The 22,707-nt window shown below is 31.7% G+C and overlaps 4 protein-coding genes across 8 annotated transcripts; all 4 read right to left on the bottom strand.

Moving 5' to 3' along the window:
- Nucleotides 1-507: 507 nt before the first annotated feature.
- Nucleotides 508-3,630, bottom strand: LOC139785320 (cytochrome P450 6k1-like). Of its 2 annotated transcripts, XM_071724492.1 has the most exons (6): nt 3,552-3,630; nt 2,707-3,235; nt 1,826-2,194; nt 1,425-1,609; nt 896-1,184; nt 508-819 (listed from the first exon to the last, which is right to left on the bottom strand). In XM_071724492.1, exons 2-6 carry the CDS (start codon nt 3,221-3,223, stop codon nt 641-643), a joined length of 1,539 nt encoding a protein of 512 aa, XP_071580593.1. In that variant the 5' UTR covers nt 3,224-3,235; nt 3,552-3,630; the 3' UTR covers nt 508-640. The 2 variants fall into 2 exon arrangements, with proteins under 2 accessions (XP_071580593.1, XP_071580603.1); XM_071724502.1 differs by lacking the exon at nt 3,552-3,630 and having other exon boundaries at nt 2,707-3,505.
- Nucleotides 3,631-6,236: 2,606 nt separating this feature from the next.
- LOC139785290 (cytochrome P450 6k1-like) lies at nt 6,237-9,161 on the bottom strand. Of its 2 annotated transcripts, none has more exons than XM_071724475.1 (6): nt 9,129-9,161; nt 8,105-8,640; nt 7,624-7,992; nt 7,272-7,456; nt 6,872-7,160; nt 6,237-6,600 (listed from the first exon to the last, which is right to left on the bottom strand). In XM_071724475.1, exons 2-6 carry the CDS (start codon nt 8,622-8,624, stop codon nt 6,419-6,421), a joined length of 1,545 nt encoding a protein of 514 aa, XP_071580576.1. In that variant the 5' UTR covers nt 8,625-8,640; nt 9,129-9,161; the 3' UTR covers nt 6,237-6,418. The 2 variants fall into 2 exon arrangements, with proteins under 2 accessions (XP_071580576.1, XP_071580573.1); XM_071724472.1 differs by having other exon boundaries at nt 9,125-9,152.
- Nucleotides 9,162-10,918: 1,757 nt separating this feature from the next.
- On the bottom strand, nt 10,919-14,372 carry LOC139785276 (cytochrome P450 6k1-like). Of its 2 annotated transcripts, none has more exons than XM_071724462.1 (6): nt 14,285-14,372; nt 13,264-13,802; nt 12,638-13,000; nt 12,287-12,471; nt 11,887-12,175; nt 10,919-11,616 (listed from the first exon to the last, which is right to left on the bottom strand). In XM_071724462.1, exons 2-6 carry the CDS (start codon nt 13,784-13,786, stop codon nt 11,435-11,437), a joined length of 1,542 nt encoding a protein of 513 aa, XP_071580563.1. In that variant the 5' UTR covers nt 13,787-13,802; nt 14,285-14,372; the 3' UTR covers nt 10,919-11,434. The 2 variants fall into 2 exon arrangements, with proteins under 2 accessions (XP_071580563.1, XP_071580556.1); XM_071724455.1 differs by having other exon boundaries at nt 14,281-14,360.
- A 4,704-nt stretch (nt 14,373-19,076) lies between these two features.
- LOC139785304 (cytochrome P450 6k1-like) lies at nt 19,077-22,471 on the bottom strand. 2 transcript variants are annotated; one of them, XM_071724483.1, is made up of 6 exons: nt 22,380-22,471; nt 21,364-21,899; nt 20,889-21,251; nt 20,538-20,722; nt 20,138-20,426; nt 19,077-19,867 (listed from the first exon to the last, which is right to left on the bottom strand). In XM_071724483.1, the coding sequence occupies exons 2-6, from the start codon at nt 21,881-21,883 to the stop codon at nt 19,686-19,688; spliced, it is 1,539 nt and encodes a 512-aa protein (XP_071580584.1). In that variant the 5' UTR covers nt 21,884-21,899; nt 22,380-22,471; the 3' UTR covers nt 19,077-19,685. The 2 variants fall into 2 exon arrangements, with proteins under 2 accessions (XP_071580584.1, XP_071580578.1); XM_071724477.1 differs by having other exon boundaries at nt 22,376-22,470.
- Between the last annotated feature and the right edge of the window lie 236 nt (nt 22,472-22,707).

Raw genomic sequence — 22,707 nt, 5'->3', positions numbered from 1 at the left:
GGGCGTACTCATTTCTCACTCTTCTGAACATGAGCTAGTAATTGCTTGCCTCCCTTTATAAGATAAAAACTGAGTTATTTTTAACAAGATATAATTTCTCGCTATAAAAATTTTTTTAATATAACACATACCACGGAGAAAACATTTTGGCACGAAAAAAAATTTTAATTTTTATATTATAAATAAAAATGTAGAAAAATTGTTAAACGCTGTTGAGAATTAATGCATAATTAATCAATTTCATAGTGTGCTATCGATTTATGGTGCAATAAACATAAATGCAACATTTTTACATTGCAAAATATCAGTTTAAAGTTAAAACTAAGCCTCCGTCACCTGCTCTATTTGATATTCATAATTTTATATTTGTAATTGCAATTTAAATGAGAAACTTAGATAATCTTTGCTTTGAGGTACAATCCGAGTTATTAATTTCCAGTATTCGCTATTAATATCGTACATTAGTTAATATTAAAAATTAATTTAAAACGTAAAAAAAATAGAATATCCATAGCACAACATATTTATTTCTATTAATTTTTACATTTGATCACAGATGTCTTATCAAAACGCTGATTGCGTCCTTCCGAAAAAGCAATAGTACATACTTTTCTCGTCTAAAGGAATATTTTGTCATTATTTAAATAGCATTATTAATTTTTCGGAAATTGAGATATATTACACCGTTTAACGGCACTGTCATGGCTCCTCTTGGATCAATTTCCACTGGTATCGAAGTTTTCTCGCACGGTGTTACCTCATATTTACTCAAGATCATAAGCAGTGTTAACTTTGCTTGCAAAAGTCCGAAGCGATTGCCTACAAAATATATAATAATATATAGATATTAATATCGTAATATATATAAAGATTATATTAAAGTCGATTTTCTTACCTATACATGCATGTGGGCCTTCTCCGAATGGGAAATAAACGCATGTCGGTCTGTTACGTTTGTTCTCCTCGTTAAATCGCTCCGGATCGAATTTATTGGGATTGGGGAAATATTCCGGATCATAGTGTAGGCCAAGCATCGAGATGTAAACCGGTGTACCCTTCTCAATTACGAGATTGTACTCCGGCACTTTATAAGTTTGATTAGCCATACGATTTAGGTATCCCAATGGCGGGTACATTCTCAAAGTTTCTGAGACCACCATATCGAGATATGGTAATGACCATGCCTGTTAATAAAAAATGTTATAAAAATGTTATAAAAATAACTTTTTAGTTAAATTTCAATTACAAATAATCAAACTTTAAGGCTTCATTTTAATTTTAAGTTTATTTTCTGTGACTTAAAATTATTTTTTCTTGCATAAATCATATAAATATAAGATTATATTAAAGAATGTATTGCTAAAAATAATTTATGAAGATAAAAAATTTAGAAGAGGGAAATGGCGGATGATAATTGCACATACCATGTCGTATGTAATTTTTCCATTGGATTTCCTGAGTGCCTCGAGAAGTTCTTTTCGCAGAGTGTTTTGAATCTCGGGTTGCACCGCGAGTTCATACAATGCAAAGGCCGTAGTCGTTGAAGAAGTTTCAAAACCAGCTGAGAAGAAACTAGCTGCTTGTGCCAAGAGATCATCGCCATCGAATGCTGAAATTTATTTTTATCCGATAGATTATTAAAGACTTTTATTATACTTGCTACAATTAACTTTATTATTAGTATTATTAACCAGTCTATTATTAATCTGTTAGTTAATCTACTTTATTAATAGCCATTACATTCCACATCTCTATTTCGTCTTTATTAAGTATAATGTAAAGTAAAAAATGTTTGCATAGACGAAGTTAATTTTAGTTTACTTACAGAAATCTTTAAGATCCTGATCACTGTTACTATTTTTGAGTTCGATAAGGATATCGATGAGATCGTTCCTCTTTATGCCAGATTTCACGCGCTGACTGAGCGTCTCCCAAAACACTTTACGCATAAAGTCAGTTGGCTCTTTGCCGAACATCTTTATTCGTGCCAAACGGACTATAGTTGGAAGGAAAAATACCGCGAGCATCTCAAAGCCGCGGATAGTGTCATATTGAAATATCATCTTGCCGTATTTGCGGAATTCTGCGTCCGGATCTTTGAACGAATTCACGTCGAGCCCGTAAGCGGTGCTGCCGATTATGTCCGTGGCAAATCTGGCGGTTAAATCTCTTACTTCTATCGTCTTTCCGTTACCTGCCATTAATGTTACTAATTTAATTCTTTTATTTATGATTATCTTACACTAATTCCCATGTTTTTATCGTCATAAAATGAATTAATTCTCTAGAGATCATTACATTTTACTCCCACATTGATTACTATCTTCAATTTTTCAATAAAGTTCGAATTGGTTTTAGTGACGTTACAATTTAATTTAGAAATAAATTAACAAGCTCGACCGTATATTAGCACATTTACTTAATTGTTTATCACAATTGATCATGACTCTCTAAATATAATAAATTAATTTTTTTTAATTGATAAAACTTTTAATATTATATCCTTTTTTATTTATGCTTTGTAAATTAGAGTTTATTAAAAACTAAAGAAAAAGAGTAACATTGTTATTAATTTATTTTTAAAGTCTACTCAAATATTTTTGTAATTATCAGTTTTTATTATTATATGTAGTTATACGATTTTATAATATTAAAACTTTAAATTCCTTACACTTTATGTTCAAGTGTGAATTATTCAACACTTACCTTCCAATTTTAGTGAGTCTAGATGTTCATCTAAATTATTTACGCATACTGACATTAAGTCGAACATTTTCTTCATTTTGCCAGACGTGAAGAATGGCGTCAGTTTCGTTCTTATCGCCTTCCAGGTTGGATTTCTTATAAAGAAGAGATTTGCATAGCCTATACGATCGCTCGGATCCGCCGTATTGTATCGGTCGGAGAAATAATTGAAATCTTTCACTAAAACGTTCTTGACGAGTTCTCGGTCGCGTATCAGCAAGAAAGGTTTGTCCAATACGTAGAAGCCCACATAAGGTTCCTTCGTTTCTTCATAGATATCTTTTAGGAAATATGCCGGGGCTTTTTTCAGGAATAGACATTCTTTGAAATTGCCGAAGAAAGGCGTAGGTGTCATTTGCAAAATGCCCCTCTTCTTCCAGTACTTGAATTTGCGTGTCATGTAGAGGTAAGCGGTTATCATGAGAGTCATAAGAATTATCATGCCATCCAGGCCCCAATAAGCCGTTATGAGTGCCATTTCGCAGTTGCTCTATAAAAATAATCTTTTTTGCACTTATGTGAAAGAACGTTATGCTTCGATGACTTGCAGAGGGAATTGGTGAAAAGTTACTCTAACTTTGGCAACACGCTACCACGGTTGCGTTCAAAAGTTAATGTTTGTGCGTGCGGTATTTAAAAAAAACCCTTTAGTACATCTAGAAGTATATACCGATCACAGGCAATTGTCACTTAATGGTATAATGTGATATGTGATATATGATATAAAAAATATAATATCATCGTGGGAGTTAAAAGACTTAATGGCTAAATTAGCTCTTATCAACAAATTATAAATTGACTCTCACGGTCGAGTGGAACACGGAATATTTAAAAACTACAATACGAAATATTCAATGTTAATACGACAATTTTCACGAGTTACAGAAGTGGAATAAACTACGGTGTCATGCATGCAGCTGTATTTATGCATTGCAACTTCCCTTCTTTAGCTTCTTCGCGTTTTCCCTCATTATATCAATGTACATTATTATTTTAATGCGGGTCTGAGATTACACACGCAACTCTTAATCACTGTTCTTAACATTCGAGGCATTTATATTGCTGTATCTGCTCGACATATCAAGATACGTCATTTTTATAATTATCTATAATTTTGTGTAGTAGACAATCGACTGACATTAACTCAGCACATGCAAATAATTCGATTTGCTCATTGATAATAATCGTTTCGTGCCATAGGGCGACTTCGGATGAAATCGATTAACTTAATTGGCGATTAATTTATTACACACCATTAACAGAAGATTAGGTTAGGAGTGATAAGTTACAGCTACAAATTTTGGTGTAATTAATTATGTTGCCAATTAAGTTAATTAGGATTTAATCGAAGCTGATAATTGTTTATCACTAAAAATGATTGTACTTGCAAACATTCTACTACATGCGAGTTTTTAATCAACCACATTCAAAGGAGTTGCAATTCAAATTATTTACAACATAGCAAAAAGATTTCTTCCCAGTAATTGTTATCATTTAGTTAACTAATTTATTATTTCTGCACTTGCTTATTTCTGAAAAGAGTTTTACAAAAACGTATCACGTAGAAATTCAGTTCAAATCTTTCTGATTAGACAAATCTAATTAATTATGTTTAGTATAATGTATTTCTTGTACTAATTTCTTTTCGTATTTTTTAATAATTTGATCGCGAAATATGGATAGTTGCATGATCGTTTATAACTTCCGTAGTTATTTTGTAACCTGTACTATTTTGTAAGAGTGTTATTGTGATACAGCACAGAAGCTTGCAGAGGTACATAAACTATAAGTTTATGTTAGATTTTATATCTACAACTTTCTAGATTCCTAATTCCCAGTTTTTTTAACTTTGATTCGATTAATTAAATAAAACCTTCAACTTGTGTCCGGGCAATACCTTCCCGACAATTGTTATCAAAATGAGCTCTTGAAGAGTTTACATCTGATGTTTCACAACACTATCTAAAAGATAACATAATGATATCATATTTTTGACTAAAGTGTCGATTTTAGAGGAGATAAAGACATCATATAAATGATATCTTGAAGAACTCTTAAACTTGATTAAAAAAAATTCTCTCAGCCGGTCACCTATCCGAGTACAGTACTACGTTCAATGTACATTATTTGATTTTGATGATCAAATGGACTCTAGTGGCGATCCTCTGATTCTGACGCTTCCTTCTTACTTATACTAGTCTACAACATATCTTTAAAGTATTCAAAAACCTTGTAATGATATATTAACTGGCAAATATTTAAAACATTTGATATACAATATAAATATTAATAATATTAATTAATATTAACTAATTAATATTAATTAATTTTTAACAATATTAATATTAATATAAGATTTATATATTCAAAACAATATAATATAAAATATAATATTAATATAATGACGTTAATAATGAGAATGCCTAAATTTAGTTATTATTAAATATATATCTCTCTCTCTCTCTCTCGTTACGTTCAATGCTTATGCGGATATCATTTTGTTTATGAATTGCGTCGCTGATTTAAAAGATTACAAGGAAGTAGCGTATTAAATAGCATGACTGTAACGTCTTCCTATGTGGAAAGATTAGTTAATTATTGTTTATAATTTTGTGACTATTCTACTCATAAATATAAGTAAAATTCAATATTTTTTGTTCTATAATAATAAAACTTACACTGCAGACGATGAGAATAATTCGATCAGGTAAATTTTCTTAAAACGTATTTGCTTGTATCATAACATACATGCTGTAAATAAAAGACGAATAAAAGACGTAAATAAAAAAGACTCTCTTGCCGTGCTTGGCTCGCTATATCGCCAATACTTCGTTATAAACAGAATTTTTATAAAAAAATATCGCTGTGTCACTATCGTAGTTGACATTAAATATTCCTTATCTGTTAAAAATATTTTTTTATGTTTTGTAATTATACCGTGTTATTACACATTGCTTAAAAAGACATACAGTGATAGGGATACTTATACATAATCATACCATAAATTCTGTTCCTAAGAAAAATGAATTTATTTCATAACTAAAATAAAAAACAGCATGAAATGTACCTATACATATTTTATTGAATTGATCATATAAAATATTTATTGAATTGTAGAAAAATAAGCTTCCACCTTTTATTACTTAACGTAAGCAATGGCGCGGTTACTTGAATTCTTCAAACGTGCTTCAAAAAGAAATAGAACGCAACAAGATATAAAACTAATATCAGTTATGATAGTTTCTGACTGAAGAAAAATATTATATTATTTTTCAATACAAGGATATTGGATGAAAAAGAAGGAAATAAATTAATTCTTTTCATTATTAGCTCATATATTTTCAAACATAATTCTTTCTGTAGTATTATATAGTGGATAAAAATTATTTATTAGATTTTTTCCCTAATTTTTACATTGAATTGCTATATACGCAGTATTTATACACGAGAAATAATTAATCTAATAATAATATATATAAAGCATGTCTCAAGCTATAACTTTTATTTGCAATTAAAATAAATCTTTGAAACTAATAAGATTTTTTCTTTATAACTAACATAATTTTAGTTCAATATTCATTTATCACTGTAAAAATTGTGTATTTGAAATATCATTGTGTGCGTCGCGTGGCTTGAAAACAGTGAAATGACTGTATTAATATATTATCAAATATTAATTAGCGTGGGTATTAACCTTTCGAATATTCAGATATAGACCGCCACCCATTGGTGATGTCATGGTACCTTTCGGATCGATAATCATTGGTATTAGAGTTTTCTCGCTTGGTGTTACTTCGTATTTGCTCAAAACTGTACAGATTCCCAACTTTGTTTGTAAAAGTCCCATACGAGTGCCTGTGGGATGAATAACAGTGCATACCGTAAGACGTCTCATAATAATCTAACTCTTTTATAATTAAGATTGTAAATCCCATAATTACAAAATCTAGTTGAATGAAGTTTATTCTAATCATTGCATATAATAATAATGATATATATAAATAATTCATGTAATTCGTGTAATTCATGTAAAAAATGTAAATTTATAGTTTAGCTGATTTATTTTTAACTTCATAGCTGCACCAATCCCGCCTTAATTTTCGTAATCAAAACCGATGGACCTCACCTATACACGCATGTGGGCCTTCTCCAAATGGAAGATAGAGACATGACGGTCTGTTACGTTTGTTCTCCTCGGTAAATCGTTCCGGATCGTATTTATGCGGATCAGGAAAGTGTTCCGGATCATAGTGCATGCCAAGCATCGAGATAAAAATTGGTGTGCCCTTCTCGATAACTAGATCGGAATTCGGCACCTTGTAGGTTTCCACTGTTGTGCGGTCTAGGAACGGCAACGGCGGATACATCCTCAAAGTTTCAGATACCACCATGTCGAGATACGGTAGTGACAGGATCTAATGACATGCACATGAATAAGATGGATACTTTAAGCTTGACAATATTAAAGTCATTTTTGTTTTGCTAAAACTTTTTTGTAAAAAAGAAACGTATGTGTGTTCGCATACCATGTCGTATGTGATTTTGCCACCGGTTTCATCGAGCGCATCAAGAATTTCTTTTCTAAGTCTGTCTTGTATTTCCGGATGAACCGCAAGTTCGTACAAAGTGAAAGCTATTGTCGTTGAGGAGGTTTCAAAACCAGCCGTGAAGAAAACAGCTGCTTGCGCTACTAGATCGTCCCCGTCAAATTCTAAAAGTTTCAATTCACACCTCTTCAAATTTTGAAAAATTTTCATTGCGTATCATAATTAAGCTTTAGCTATTGGATCTATTGCTTAGACAATTTGAGCGGGTATTTTGATTTTTTAAATATAAATTGACGAATTTATGCATTAGCTTGATGAATCTTTTGCTTACTAAATCCTCCAATGTCTTGATCTTCGTGATTTCTTTTTAGTTCAATAAGGATATCAATGAGATCATTTCTCTTTCCGCCAGACTTCATGCGTTGAGTCATCGTCTCCCAAAAGACTTTACGTAAAAAAGCAGTGGCATCCTTGCCAAACAGTTTCATACCGGCCATACCAACTATATTTGGAAGGAAGAACATCGCGAAAAATTCAAAACCACGGATAATGTTGAAAGTAAAAATCATTTTGCCGTATTTTCGGAACTCGGCATCTGGATTATTTAGCGAATTCACGTTGAGTCCATAGGCAGTAGTGCCGATTATGTCCGTAGTGAATTTGGCAGCTAATTCCTTTATTTCCATTTCCATTCCTTTATCTGCCATCAATCGTATTCTTATTATTGTTTCAATTATTCAGTCATAATTGTAATCATTATGCCCTTTGATATATGTAACTTCATGCATAAATTCAGCTTCCAATTTACTTACCTTCCAATTTCAGCGATTCGAGACACGTATCTAGATTGTCACCGCATTCTAACATTAGTTCGAACATTTTCTTTAGCTTCCCGGACGTGAAGAATGGCGACAACTTCGTTCTTAACAACTTCCAGGCTGGATTTTTGAGAAAAAAGAGATTGGCATAACCCAAACGATCATTCGCATCGGGCGAGCCGTATCGGTCAGAGAAGTAATTGAAATCCTTTATTAAGATGTTTTTAACGAACTCCTGATCGCGAACCAACAAGGCCGGTTTGTCTAATATATAAAAGCCTATACAAGGCAATCCCTTTCCTTGATCATAAAGATCTTTCAGAAGAAATCCGGGAGATCTCTTTAGGAACACACAATCCGTGAAATTGCCCAAAAATGGTGTCGGTGGCGCTTCCAAGACGCCTCGTTTCTTCCAGTAGTTGAATTTGCGTGTCATGTAAAGATAAGCAGTTATAATGAGAGTCGTCAGAACTATAATGCCGTCTAGGCCCCAATAAGCCGTTATGAGTGCCATTGAATACACAGTTCGCCTATAAAAACATTCTTTGTTACATTTATTTAAAAAAAAATAGATGATAATATGAATGACCCGTTGTTAATGTTCATTAGCGTAGATTATGTCGCAAATAATTGGTATATCTTTGAACTCAACATACATTGGGCACTAATACAGATATTAAATTATATTATAAGCTACAGATTTTGATTACAAAACAAATCTATATATTTTATAAACATTTAAATATTAATACTCGATTAATTTTATATATAAAAATGCAAGCACGCGTTAATTAAAGATACATAAATTTGCAAACACTTGACTCCCTTGTTAAACTCGAATCTGTATATTAATACCAATAGATAAATCTATAAATTAATATTTAATAGACACTCGATCAATTATCACAAAAAGATATCGTTGATGGAAGCCTCATAACCCAGGATAAAAAAATTAATAATAAGATTCTTTTTTAAATTCACTGTCACACTATTGAATGAAACACAGAAACTCACATACGTATTATCAAACGCCAATAACTTCCAGCAGTTATAAGAGCTGAGTGAACATTTTTTATCATACGCGTAAATATATTTATCCGTTTCAATATCTTAATCTCCCTGATTTTTCAGAGATATATGCTATCATCTTATCTTATATATATGTATGTATATATTATTTTTGTAATGGTATGACATAATGAATGTGCCGTTTTTAATGATAATGTCGATTACACACAACATTATAGATTATTATATAAATTATTATCAATTATCAATTATCTGACTTTGTTTTTATATCAATAAATATCAATTAATATCAATAACTACTAATAAATATCAGATTTATTAATAAAGTTAATACATTGGTTGACAAAACATATGTAAAGTTGCATTGTCATTCACATTTTTATTACTATACTATAATAACATACACTAATAGAAATTTGATTAATATATTTAATATGCTAGAGATAATTATTAATAATGTAAACTAATTGAGAAATAACAAGTTTTTCTTCGGAGATTACTTATTTTGTTAATTATAAATCTTTACTCAAAATGTTTTCTTTTCTTTCTTTCAAGACATAAAAATATTTCTTTTTTCTAATAATTACAATTATTAAATTTTTCTGTTTATTATTGAGTGCTATGTTAAGTACTATTAAAAAGAGTTTGAATGGACACTTAAATATTTATTACATCTTTATGAGTATAAAATTCCGGCAGTTTTCTTTGACGTAGAGACTGCAACTAACAGTAAGTAAGTTTTTTTTAGGTTTTATGCTAATTTGTTTGGTCAAATACTCAAGAGCTCTTATAATAATTATAATCATATCTTTATTTTTATTACACTATGTAATGATAAAAGAAAAACTCTTATTTAAATTATTAAATCTCTCTCTCTCTCTCTCTCTCTCTCTCTCTCTCTCTCTCTCTCTCTCTCTCTCTCTCTCTCTCTCTCTCTCTCGTTACGTTCAATGCTTATGCGGATATCATTTTGTTTATGAATTGCGTCGCTGATTTAAAAGATTAAAAGGAAGTAGCGTATTAAATAGTAGCATGACTGTAACTTCTTCCTATGTGGAAAGAATAGTTAATTATTGTTTATAATTTTGTGACTATTCTACTCATAAATATAAGTGAAATTCAATATTTTTTGTTCTATAATAATAAAACTTACACTGCAGAAGATGAGAATAATTCGATCACGTAAATTTTCTTAAAACGTATTTGCTTGTATTGTAACATACATGCTGTAAATAAAAGACGAATAAAAGACGTGAATAAAAAAGACTCTCTTGCCGTGCTTGGCTCGCTATATCGCAAATACTTCGTTATAAACAGAATTTTTATAAAAAAATATCGCAGTGTCACTATTGTAGTTGATTAAATATTCCTTATCTGTTAAAAATATTTTTTTATGTTTTGTAATTATACCGTGTTATTATACATTGCTTAAAAATGACATACAGTGATAGGGATACTTGTACATAGTCATACCATAAATTCTGTTCCTAAGAAAAATGAATTTATTTCATAACTAAAATAAAAAACGGCATGAAATGTACCTATACATATTTTATTGAATTGATCGTATAAAATAATTATTGAATTGTAGTAAAAATAAGCTTCCACCTTTTATTATTTAACGTAACCAATGGCGCGGTTGCTTGCATTCTTCAAACGTGCTTCAAAAAGAAATAGAACAAGATATAAAACCATCATAACTGATATCTGTTATGATAGTTCTGCTTATATTATTTTTCAATGCAAGGACATTGGATGAAAAAGAAGGAAATAAATTAATTCTTTTCATTATTAGCTCATATATTTTCAAACATAATTCTACAGAAAGAATTATGTTAATTATATAGTGGATACAAATTATTTATTAGATTTTTTCCCTAATTTTTACATTGAACTACTACGCAGTATTTACATATAAGAAATAATTAATCTAATATTAATAGAGGAAAGTGCCCTATTATGAGACAGGATCCTAATATGAGATATGTTAAGCTAAAAGGCCCTATATAGGCCCTATCTGTTGATCCCACCATGAAAAAACCCCGCCATCTCATATTAGGATCCTATCTCATAATAGGGCACTTTCCTCTATATATAAAGCATGTCTCAAGCTATAAGTTTTATTTGCAATTAAAATAAATTTTTGAATCTAATAAGATTTTTTCTTTATAACTAACATAATTTCAGTTCAATATTCATTTATCACTGTAAAAATCGTGTATTTGAAATATCATTGTGAGCGTCGCGTGGCTTGAAAACAGTATATTAATGACTGTATTAATATATTATCAAATATTAATTAGCGTGGGTATTAACCTTTCGAATATTGAGACATATACCGCCACCCATTGGTGATGTCAAGAGAGCTTTCGGATCGATAACCATTGGTATTGGAGTTTTCTCGCTTGGTGTTAGTTCGTATTTGCTCAAAACTGTACAGATTGCCAACTTTGTTTGTAAAAGTCCCATACGAGTGCCTGTAGGATGAATAACAGTGCATACCGTAAGACGTCTCATAATAATCTAACTCTTATATAATTAAGATTGTAAATTCCATAATTACAAAGTCCAGTTGGATGAAGTTCATTCTAATCATTGCATACATACATAATGATATATATAAATAATTCATGTAATTCATGTAATAAGGTAAAAAAATGTAAATTTATACTTTGGCTGATTTATTTTTAACTTCATAGCTGCACCAATCCCGTCTTAATTTTCGTAATCAAAACCGATGACCTCACCTATACACACATGTGGGCCATCTCCAAATGGAAGATAGAGACATGACGGTCTGTTACGTTTGTTCTCCTCGGTAAATCGTTCCGGATCGTATTTATGCGGATCAGGAAAGTGTTCCGGATCATAGTGCATGCCAATCATCGGGATAAAAATTGGTGTGCCCTTCTCGATAACTAGATCGGAATTCGGCACCTTGTAGGTTTCCACTGTTGTGCGGTCTAGGAACGGCAACGGCGGATACATCCTCAAAGTTTCCGATACCACCATGTCGAGATACGATAGTGACAGGATCTAATAACATGCACATGAATAAGATGGATACTTTAAGCTTGACAATATTAAAGTCATTTTTGTTTTGCTAAAATTTTTTTGTAAAAAAGAAACGTATGTGTGTTCGCATACCATGTCGTATGTGATTTTGCCACCGGTTTCATCGAGCGCATCAAAAATTTCTTTTCTAAGTCTGTCTTGTATTTCCGGATGCACCGCAAGTTCGTACAAAGTGAAAGCTGTTGTCGTTGAGGCGGTTTCAAAACCAGCCGTGAAGAAAATAGCTGCTTGCGCTACTAGATCATCCCCGTCAAATTCTAAAGTTTCAATTCACACCTCTTCAAATTTTGAAAAATTTTCATTGCGTATTATAATTAAGCTTTAGCTATTGGATCTATTGCTTAGACAAATTGAGCGGGTATTTTAATTTTTTAAATTTAAATTGACGAATTTATGCATTAGTTTGATGAATCTTTTGCTTACTAAATCCTTCAATGTCTTCCTGATTTCTTTTTAGTTCAATAAGGATATCAATGAGATCATTTCTCTTTCCGCCAGACTTTATGCGTTGAGTAATCGTCTCCCAAAAGACTTTACGTAAAAAAGCAGTGGCTTCCTTTCCAAACGTTTTCACACCGGCCATACCAACTATATTTGGAAGGAAAAACATCGCGAAAAATTCAAAACTACGGATAATATTGAAAGTAAAAATCATTTTGCCGTATTTTCGGAACTCGGCATCTGGATTATTTAAGGAATTCACGTTGAGTCCATAGGCAGTAGTACCGATTATGTCCGTAGTGAATTTGGCAATTAAATCCTTTATTTCCATTTCCATTCCTTTACCTGCCATCAATCGTATTCTTATTATTGTTTCAATTATTCAGACGTAATTGTGATCATTATGTCCTTTGATATATGTACACTGAGAAAAAGGATTTGCTGTATTAGCAAATATTTGTCATTATAGTAACAGCAAACATTTTGATTTGCTGCGGGTAGCAAACTTTTTGCTATTGCAACAAAAGGTTTGCTACCCGCAGCAAATCAAAATGTTTGTTGTCACTAATTTCTCTCAGTGTAACTCCATGCATAAATTCAGCACTTACCTTCCAATTTCAGCGATTCGAGACACGTATCTAGATTGTCACCGCATTCTAACATCAGTTCGAACATTTTCTTTAGCTTCCCGGACGTGAAGAATGGCGACAACTTCGTTCTTAACAACTTCCAGGCTGGATTTTTGAGAAAAAAGAGATTGGCATAACCCAGACGATCATTATTCTCATCAGCCGAACCGTATCGGTTAGCGAAGTAATTGAAATCCTTTATTAAGATGTTTTTAACGAACTCCCGATCGCGAACCAACAAGGCCGGTTTGTCTAATATATAAAAGCCTACACAAGGCAATCCCTTTCCTTGATCATAAAGATCTTTCAGAAGAAATCCGGGAGATCTCTTTAGAAACACACAATCCGTGAAATTGCCAAAAAATGGTGTCGGTGGCGCTTCCAAAACGCCTCGTTTCTTCCAGTAGTTGAATTTGCGTGTCATGTAAAAATAGGCAGTTATAATGAGAGTCGTCAGAACTATAATGCCGTCTAGGCCCCAATAAGCCGTTATGAGTGCCATTGAATACACAGTTCGCCTATAAAAACATTCTTTGTTATATTTATTTTAAAAAAAATAGATGATAATATGAATGACCCGTTGCCAATGTTTATTAGCGTAGATTATGTCGCAAATAATTGGTATATCTTTGAACTCAACATACATTGGGCACTAATACAGATATTAAATTATATCATAAGCTACAGATTTTTTGATTACAAAACAAATCTATATATTTTATAAACATTTAAATATTAATACTCGATTACATTTATATATAAAAATGTTAATTAAAGATACATAAATTTTCAAACACTTGACTTCCTTGTTAAACTCGAATCTGTATATTAATATCAATAGATAAATCTGTAAATTAATATTTAATAGACACTCGATCAATTATCACAAAAAGATATCGCGTTGATGGAAGCGTCATAACCCAGGATAAAAAAATTAATAATAAGATTCTTTTTTAAATTCACTGTCACACTATGGAATAAAACACAGAAACTCACATACGTATTATCAAACGCCAGTAACTTCTAGCAGTTATAAGAGCTGAGTGAACATTTTCTATCATACGCGCAAATATATCTATCATGCGTTTTAACTTCTCAATCCCCCCTATTTTTCAGAGATATATGTGTCATCTTATCTTATACTAGCTTAAGCTTGACGGCGTTACCCGTCGAGGAATCCGTGAAAACACATTTTACCTCTTTTCACCCCGTTAGGGATCGAATTTCTAAAAATCCCTTCTTAGTGAGTGCTTACGTCATGGAAGGAATATACTTGCCGAATTTCATGTTTCTGTTTAGGAGTTTGGGCTGAGCGTTGATGAGTCAGTCGGGACATTTGTTTATATATATATAGATTTATTTTGATAACATTGCAATTGGAGCTCATCTTGTGAGAATATAATACTAATCTTTCCAATTATCTAATCATTTCAAACAATGACTATGGAATAATTACTAAGATTCTATTTTGCATTCTCTTTAAATACTAAATGCATACTGTAAAGTACTTGTGTAAATAATATCTTTAGAAATTTCCATTTAAGTTACAGAAAAATAATATGTCGTATCAATGGTGACTTGTGGCTTCCACGGAAATAGTTAATTAACAAAATATCATTAATAAGCAGTTATGCCATTAAAAATATAAAGATAATAGAGATTAATATGATCATTAATTTTGTGTCATCTATCAAGGTTTTATTAGCATTGTCTAATCATGTAACGTTAATATATTCTGGCACAATGTATCACGTAACAAGAATGATTCTCGCAGCGAATTCATAAGGTGGATTTACAATTCATCTTCGGTGTATTATGCAATCACGCATGAATAGAGTGTGGCGCATCTAGTTTGTATGACTGTAATAATAGTCAAACACACGACTCTTTTGCCCTCAACTATCGTACGAAATGCTAAAAAATCCTTCTTTATTCGTGTCCTTAAGTAAAAGAACCAACGTATTGCTGCAAAATTTATTATATATCATATATGTAAAAATGTTCAAAACTTATTCCACCATTATTTACTCTCGGTTAATAATAATCAATTTTAAAATTTGCCCGTTGATATAAAGATATGTTTTTTAATCCGCTCCTTTAACATATTTGTAAAATTATAGTCAAGGGCGACTTCGAAACAGATATCCTCATTTATCTAGTGTGGGTCAACTCTTTATCTAACAAGTAACACTACCCAAATGTAAATCGCCGATTTTGATAATTTTTGAATATGTTTTAGTAGACGTAAAAATAAGACATACGTATTTTTTTTTATCGGCGGAAAACAATATTTAGGGTGTGAAACACCCATTTGAATTTATGGGTATCGATTTAATTGTTTTGTATATAAGGATTTAGTATTTTCGGCCCGAACCAAATAAAATAGTTGCATCATCAAGAGATATAAAAAATGATAAATTTTCGACTCGGTTCGATCATTTTTAGAGGGTAAACCACCCCCTGTATTTGAAACAAAAATTTAAAAAATGCCCAGATAATTGCAAATTTTATTCAAAAATTTTGAAAAAAAAATATATGTTACACTCGCATCCAAAACAAAAGTGAGACTGTTTGAGGATTTAAGGGTGACCACCCTTTTATCGAATTTCTTACGTAACATTTAAATTTATCCCGAAATAATGGTAAACAGTTTCATTTATCGTCAAATTAATTAATATTTACAAATTAGTCTGATCAACCCTTCAATTCTATAAGGGGGTGAGGGAAAACCTACCCTTAATAAGAGTAAGAAACCAGGATCGCGGCCCTTAGCATTACCCAGGAACACGACGGGCCGCGTGGATCCCATTTTATTTTATTTTTTTTGTTTTTTTTTTGTTTTTTTTTATTTGTTTATTGTTTTGTAATTTTTTTGTGTTTTTATTTGTATGTTGTTTTTTAATTTTTATATTTGTATTTTAACAATTTTAAAAAAACTTAAATTAATTAAATGTTACATTATAACTAACTTTAGTAATATTAATTAATGGCTATTCTTTATAGTCTTTACAATAATGAGGGACGCTTTGATTGCTGGGATCAAAAAAGTGGCCACGTCTCCGTCGTGATCCTGGGTAATGCTAAGGGCCGCGATCCTGGTTTCTTGTTCTTATTAAGGGTAGGTTTTCCCTCACCCCCTTATAGAATTGAAGGGTTGATCAGACTAATTTGTAAATATTAATTAATTTGACGATAAATGAAACTGTTTACCATTATTTCGGGATAAATTTAAATGTTACGTAAGAAATTCGATAAAAGGGTGGTCACCCTTAAATCCTCAAACAGTCTCACTTTTGTTTTGGATGCGAGTGTAACATATATTTTTTTTCAAAATTTTTGAATAAAATTTGCAATTATCTGGGCTTTTTTTAAATTTTTGTTTCAAATACAGGGGGTGGTTTACCCCCTAAAAATGATCGAACCGAGTCGAAAATTTTTCATTTTTTATATCTCTTGATGATGCAACTATTTTATTTGGTTTGGGCCGAAAATACTAAATCCTTATATACAAAACAATTAAATCGATACCCATAAATTCAAAGGGGTGTTTCACACCCTAAATATGGTTTTCCGCCGATAAAAAAAATACGTATGTCTTATTTTTACGTCTACTAAAACATATTCAAAAATTATCAAAATCGGCGATTTACATTTGGGTAGTGTTACTTGTAAGAGAAATGCAAAGTAATTCAAACGTAATAAATCATAGACACGCGCGCGGATTATGCACTCGCGATATCTTAAGATATGTTTTGTATGTTGTTTTCCGCGTATTTTTCCACCAGTTTCAATTCACGCAGCTCCGAAGCATATCGGCTTAAATGTTGACGTAATTGGTTAAATTGCCATTCGTGAGAGCTCGCATTTTCTAGACCTACATGCAAGTAAATCCGCCACACATGAATCGGTATATACGGGGTGTCTCGAAACTATCATACCTTTCAATTAGAAATTTATTAGAAATATGTATTAAAAAATTTAACGATCGTCTCAAAGAATGCATGGACTTTCTTTTCCAACTGATATCAAATAAATCGTATTTTGATAAAAAGAATTTAATTTTGTTCTCAATATTTAACATATTTTAATATTTAAGACTAAAAATTATACAGTTAAGTTGTTATAGCAATGAGCTGACTCTCTGTGAAGTAAATAATAAGCAAAGGAAATTGTATTTGCAATTCATAGTCATCTGAAAAATAAAGAATAAAGAAATTTCTTTCGTTCGTTATAGCTATGACTATCTAATATCTACAAAAAAGATTAAACTTACGAAGAATAGAGAGCTGAAGGCAAACGTAATGGTTTCGGGACACCCTGTGCATGCGCATGTAGCCGCGGGAGGACAAACTCAGATACACATATTAGAGATGTAACGTATTAGCGGGCATTTGTATTTTGTAATTTCTGTTACCGGGCGAAGTATACTTATCGTACGGCACGTAATGTGCCGTGCTGTATGAAAAAGTTAGACACGCATCTCGTTAATTTCAGGGCAGAAGGTGGAAATTGACGTGGGAAGTGATGCCAACTGCAACATAGTGAACGATAATCAATACACGATGCATGATGATTGACAGAAAGAGCCAACGTTGGCGAACAGTACTGTATTTTGCGGATTTACGAGCTGATTGATAGTAAGCCGCGACACGTAAAGAAAGCTAGTGGTAGTTAGAGTTATTATTAGGTAGACAGAAAGTTGCATTGTCATTCCCATTTTTATTACTATACTATAATAACATACACTAATAGAAATTTGATTAATATATTTAATATGCTAGAGATAATTATTAATAATGTAAACTAATTGAGAAATAACAAGTTTTTCTTCGGAGATTACTTATTTTGTTAAAAATATTTCTTTCTTCTAATAATTACAATTATTAAATTTTTCTGTTTATTATTGAGTGCTATGTTAAGTACTATTAAAAAGAGTCTAAATGGACACTTAAATATTTATTACATCTTTATGAGTGTAAAATTCCGGCAGTTTTCTTTGACGTAGAGACTGCAACTAACAATAAGTAAGTTTTTTTTTAGGTTTTATGCTAATTTGTTTGGTCGAATACTCAAGAGCTCTTAAAATAGTTATAATCATATCTTTATTTTTATTACACTATGTAATGATAAAAGAAAAAAACTCTTATTTAAATTTTTAAATCTCTCTCTCTCTCTCTCTCTCTCTCTCTCTCTCTCTCGTTACGTTCAATGCTTATGCGGATATCATTTTGTTTATGAATTGCGTCGCTGATTTAAAAGATTAAAAGGAAGTAGCGTATTAAATAGCATGACTATAACTTCTTCCTATGTGGACAGAATAGTTAATTATTGTTTATAATTTTGTGACTATTCTACTCATAAATATAAGTAAAATTCAATTTTTTTTGTTCTATAATAATAAAACTTACACTGCAGAAGATGGGAAAAATTCGATCAGGTAAATTTTTTAAAAATATATTTGCTTGTATCATAAGATACATGCTGTAAATAAAAGACAAATAAAAGACGTGAATAAAAGAGACTCTCTTGCCGTGCTTGGCTCGCTATATCGCAAATACTTCGTTATAAACAGAATTTTTATAAAAAAATATCGCTGTGTCACTATCGTAGTTGACATTAAATATTCCTTATCTGTTAAAAATATTTTTTTATGTTTTGTAATTATACCGTGTTATTATACATTGCTTAAAAATGACATACAGGGATACTTGTACATACATAGTCATACCATAAATTGCTGTTTCTAAGAAAAATGAATTTATTTCATAACTAAAATAAAAAACGGCATGAAATGTACCTATATATATTTTATTGAATCGATCATATAAAATAATTATTAAATTGTAGTAAAAATAAGCTTCCACCTTTTATTATTTAACGTAACCAATGGCGCGGTTGCTTGCATTCTTCAAACGTGCTTCAAAAAGAAATAGAACAAAATATAAAACCATCATAACTGATATCTGTTCTGATAGTTCTGCTTATATTATTTTTCAATGCAAGGACATTGGATGAAAAAGAAGGAAATAAATTAATTCTTTTCATTGTTAGCTCATATATTTTCAAACATAATTCTACAGAAAGAATTATGTTAATTATATAGTGGATAAAAATTATTTATTAGATTTTTCCCTAATTTTTACATTGAACTACTACGCAGTATTTACATATAAGAAATAATTAATCTAATATTAATATATATAAAGCATGTTTCAAGCTATAAGTTTTATTTGCAATTAAAATAAATTTTTGAATCTAATAAGATTTTTTCTTTATAACTAACTTAATTTCAGTTCAATATTCATTTATCACTGTAAAAATCGTGTATTTGAAATATCATTGTGAGCGTCGCGTGGCTTGAAAACAGTGTATCAATGACTGTATTAATATATTATCAAATATTAATTAGCGTGAGTATTAACCTTTCGAACATTGAGATATAGACAGCTACCCATTGGTGATGTCACGAAAGCTTTCGGATCGATAACCATTGGTATTGGAGTTTTCTCGCTTGGTGTTACTTCGTATTTGCTCAAAACTGTACAGATTCCCAACTTTGTTTGTAAAAGTCCCATACGAGTGCCTGTGGGATGAATAACAGTGCATACCGTAAGACGTCTCATAATAATCTAACTCTTATATAATTAAGATTGTAAATTCCATAATTACAAAGTCCAGTTGGATGAAGTTCATTCTAATCATTGCATACATACATAATGATATATATAAATAATTCATGTAATTCATGTAATAAGGTAAAAAAATGTAAATTTATACTTTGGCTGATTTATTTTTAACTTCGTAGCTGCACCAATCCCGTCTTAATTTTCGTAATCAAAACCGATGACCTCACCTATACACGAATGTGGGCCATCTCCAAATGGAAGATAGAGACATGATGGTCTGTCACGTTTGTTCTCCTCGGTAAATCGTTCCGGATCGAATTCATGCGGATCAGGAAAGTGTTCCGAATCATAGTGCATACCAAGCATCGGGATAAAAATTGGTGTGCCCTTCTCGATAACTAGATCGGAATTCGGCACCTTGTAGGTTTTCATTGTTGTGCGGTCTAGGAACGGCAACGGCGGATACATCCTCAAAGTTTCAGATACCACCATGTCGAGATACGGTAGTGACAGGATCTAATGACATGCACATGAATAAGATGGATACTTTAAGCTTGACAATATTAAAGTCATTTTTGTTTTGCTAAAATTTCTTTGTAAAAAAGAAACGTATGTGTGTTCGCATACCATGTCGTATGTGATTTTGCCACCGGTTTCATCGAGCGCATCAAGAATTTCTTTTCTAAGTCTGTCTTGTATTTCCGGATGCACCGCAAGTTCGTACAAAGTGAAAGTTGTTGTCGTTGAGGAGGTTTCAAAACCAGCCGTGAAGAAAACAGCTGCTTGCGATACTAGATCGTCCCCGTCAAATTCTAGAAGTTTCAATTCACACCTCTTCAAATTTTGAAAAATTTTTATTGCGTACATAATTAAGCTTTAACTATTGGATCTATTGCTTAGACAATTTGAGCGGGTATTTTGATTTTTTAAATGTAAATTGACGAATTTATGCATTAGTTTGATGAATCTTTTGCTTACTAAATCCTCCAATGTCTTCGTGATTTCTTTTTAGTTCAATAAGGATATCAATGAGATCATTTCTCTTTCCGCCAGACTTTATGCGTTGAGTAATCGTCTCCCAAAAGACTTTACGTAAAAAAGCAGTGGAATCCTTTCCAAACGTTTTCACATTGGCCATACCAACTATATTTGGAAGGAAAAATATCGCGAAAAATTCAAAACTACGGATAATGTTGAAAGTAAAAATCATTTTGCCGTGTTTTCGGAACTCGGCATCTGGATTATTTAGCGAATTCACGTTGAGTCCATAGGCAGTAGTGCCGATTATGTCCGTAGTGAATTTGGCAGCTAACTCCTTTATTTCCATTTCCATTCCTTTATCTGCCATCAATCGTATTCTTATTATTGTTTCAATTATTCGGTCATAATTGTAATCATTATGCCCTTTGATATATGTAACTTCATGCATAAATTCAGCTTCCAATTTACTTACCTTCCAATTTCAGCGATTCGAGATACGTATCTAGATTGTCACCGCATTCTAACATCAGTTCGAACATCTTCTTTAGCTTTCCGGACGTGAAGAATGGCGACAACTTCGTTCTTAATAACTTCCAGGCTGGATTTTTGAGAAAAAAGAGATTGGCATAACCCAAACGATCATTCGCATCGGGCGAGCCGTATCGATCAGAGAAGTAATTGAAATCCTTTATTAAGATGTTTTTAACGAATTCCGGATCGCGAACCAACAAGGCCGGTTTGTCTAATATATAAAAGCCTATACAAGGCAATCCCTTTCCTTGATCATAAAGATCTTTCAGAAGAAATCCGGGAGATCTCTTTAGCAACACACAATCCGTGAAATTGCCCAAAAATGGTGTCGGTGGCGCTTCCAAGACGCCTCGTTTCTTCCAGTAGTTGAATTTGCGTGTCATGTAAAGATAGGCAGTTATAATGAGAGTCGTCAGAACTATAATGCCGTCTAGGCCCCAATAAGCCGTTATGAGTGCCATTGAATACACAGTTCGCCTATAAAAACATTCTTTGTTATATTTATTTAAAAAAAAATAGATGATAATATGAATGACCCGTTGCCAATGTTCATTAGCGTAGATTATATCGCAAATAATTGGTATATCTTTGAACTCAACATACATTGGGCACTAATACAGATATTAAATTATATTATAAGCTACAGATTTTGATTACAAAACAAATCTATATATTTTATAAACATTTAAATATTAATACTCGATTACATTTATATATAAAAATGTTAATTAAAGATACATAAATTTTCAAACACTTGACTTCCTTGTTAAACTCGAATCTGTATATTAATATCAATAGATAAATCTGTAAATTAATATTTAATAGACACTCGATCAGTTATCACAAAAAGATATCGCGTTGATGGAAGCGTCATAACCCAGGATAAAAAAATTAATAATAAAATTTTTTTTTAAATTCACTGTCACACTATTGAATGAAACACAGAAACTTACATACGTATTATCAAACGCTAATAACTACTAGCAGTTATAAGAGCCGAGTGAACATTTTCTATCCTACGCGCAAATATATCTATCATGCGTTTCAACCTCTCAATCCCCCCTATTTTTCAGAGATATATGTGTCATCTTATCTTATACTAGCTTAAGCTTGACGGCGTTACCCGTCGAGGAATCCGTGAAAACACATTTTACCTCTTTTCACCCCGTTAGGGATCGAATTTCTAAAAATCCCTTCTTAGTGGGTGCTTACGTCATGGAAGGAATATACTTGCCGAATTTCATGTTTCTGTTTAGGAGTTTGGGCTGGGCGTTGATGAGTCAGT

The sequence above is a fragment of the Temnothorax nylanderi genome, unplaced genomic scaffold, assembly GCF_030848795.1.
Source record: "Temnothorax nylanderi isolate EJ_2023f unplaced genomic scaffold, tnyl_v1.0 TNYL_tig0008_pilon, whole genome shotgun sequence".
NCBI lineage: Eukaryota > Metazoa > Arthropoda > Insecta > Hymenoptera > Formicidae > Temnothorax > Temnothorax nylanderi.
This window is presented reverse-complemented; position numbering and strand designations above follow the sequence as displayed.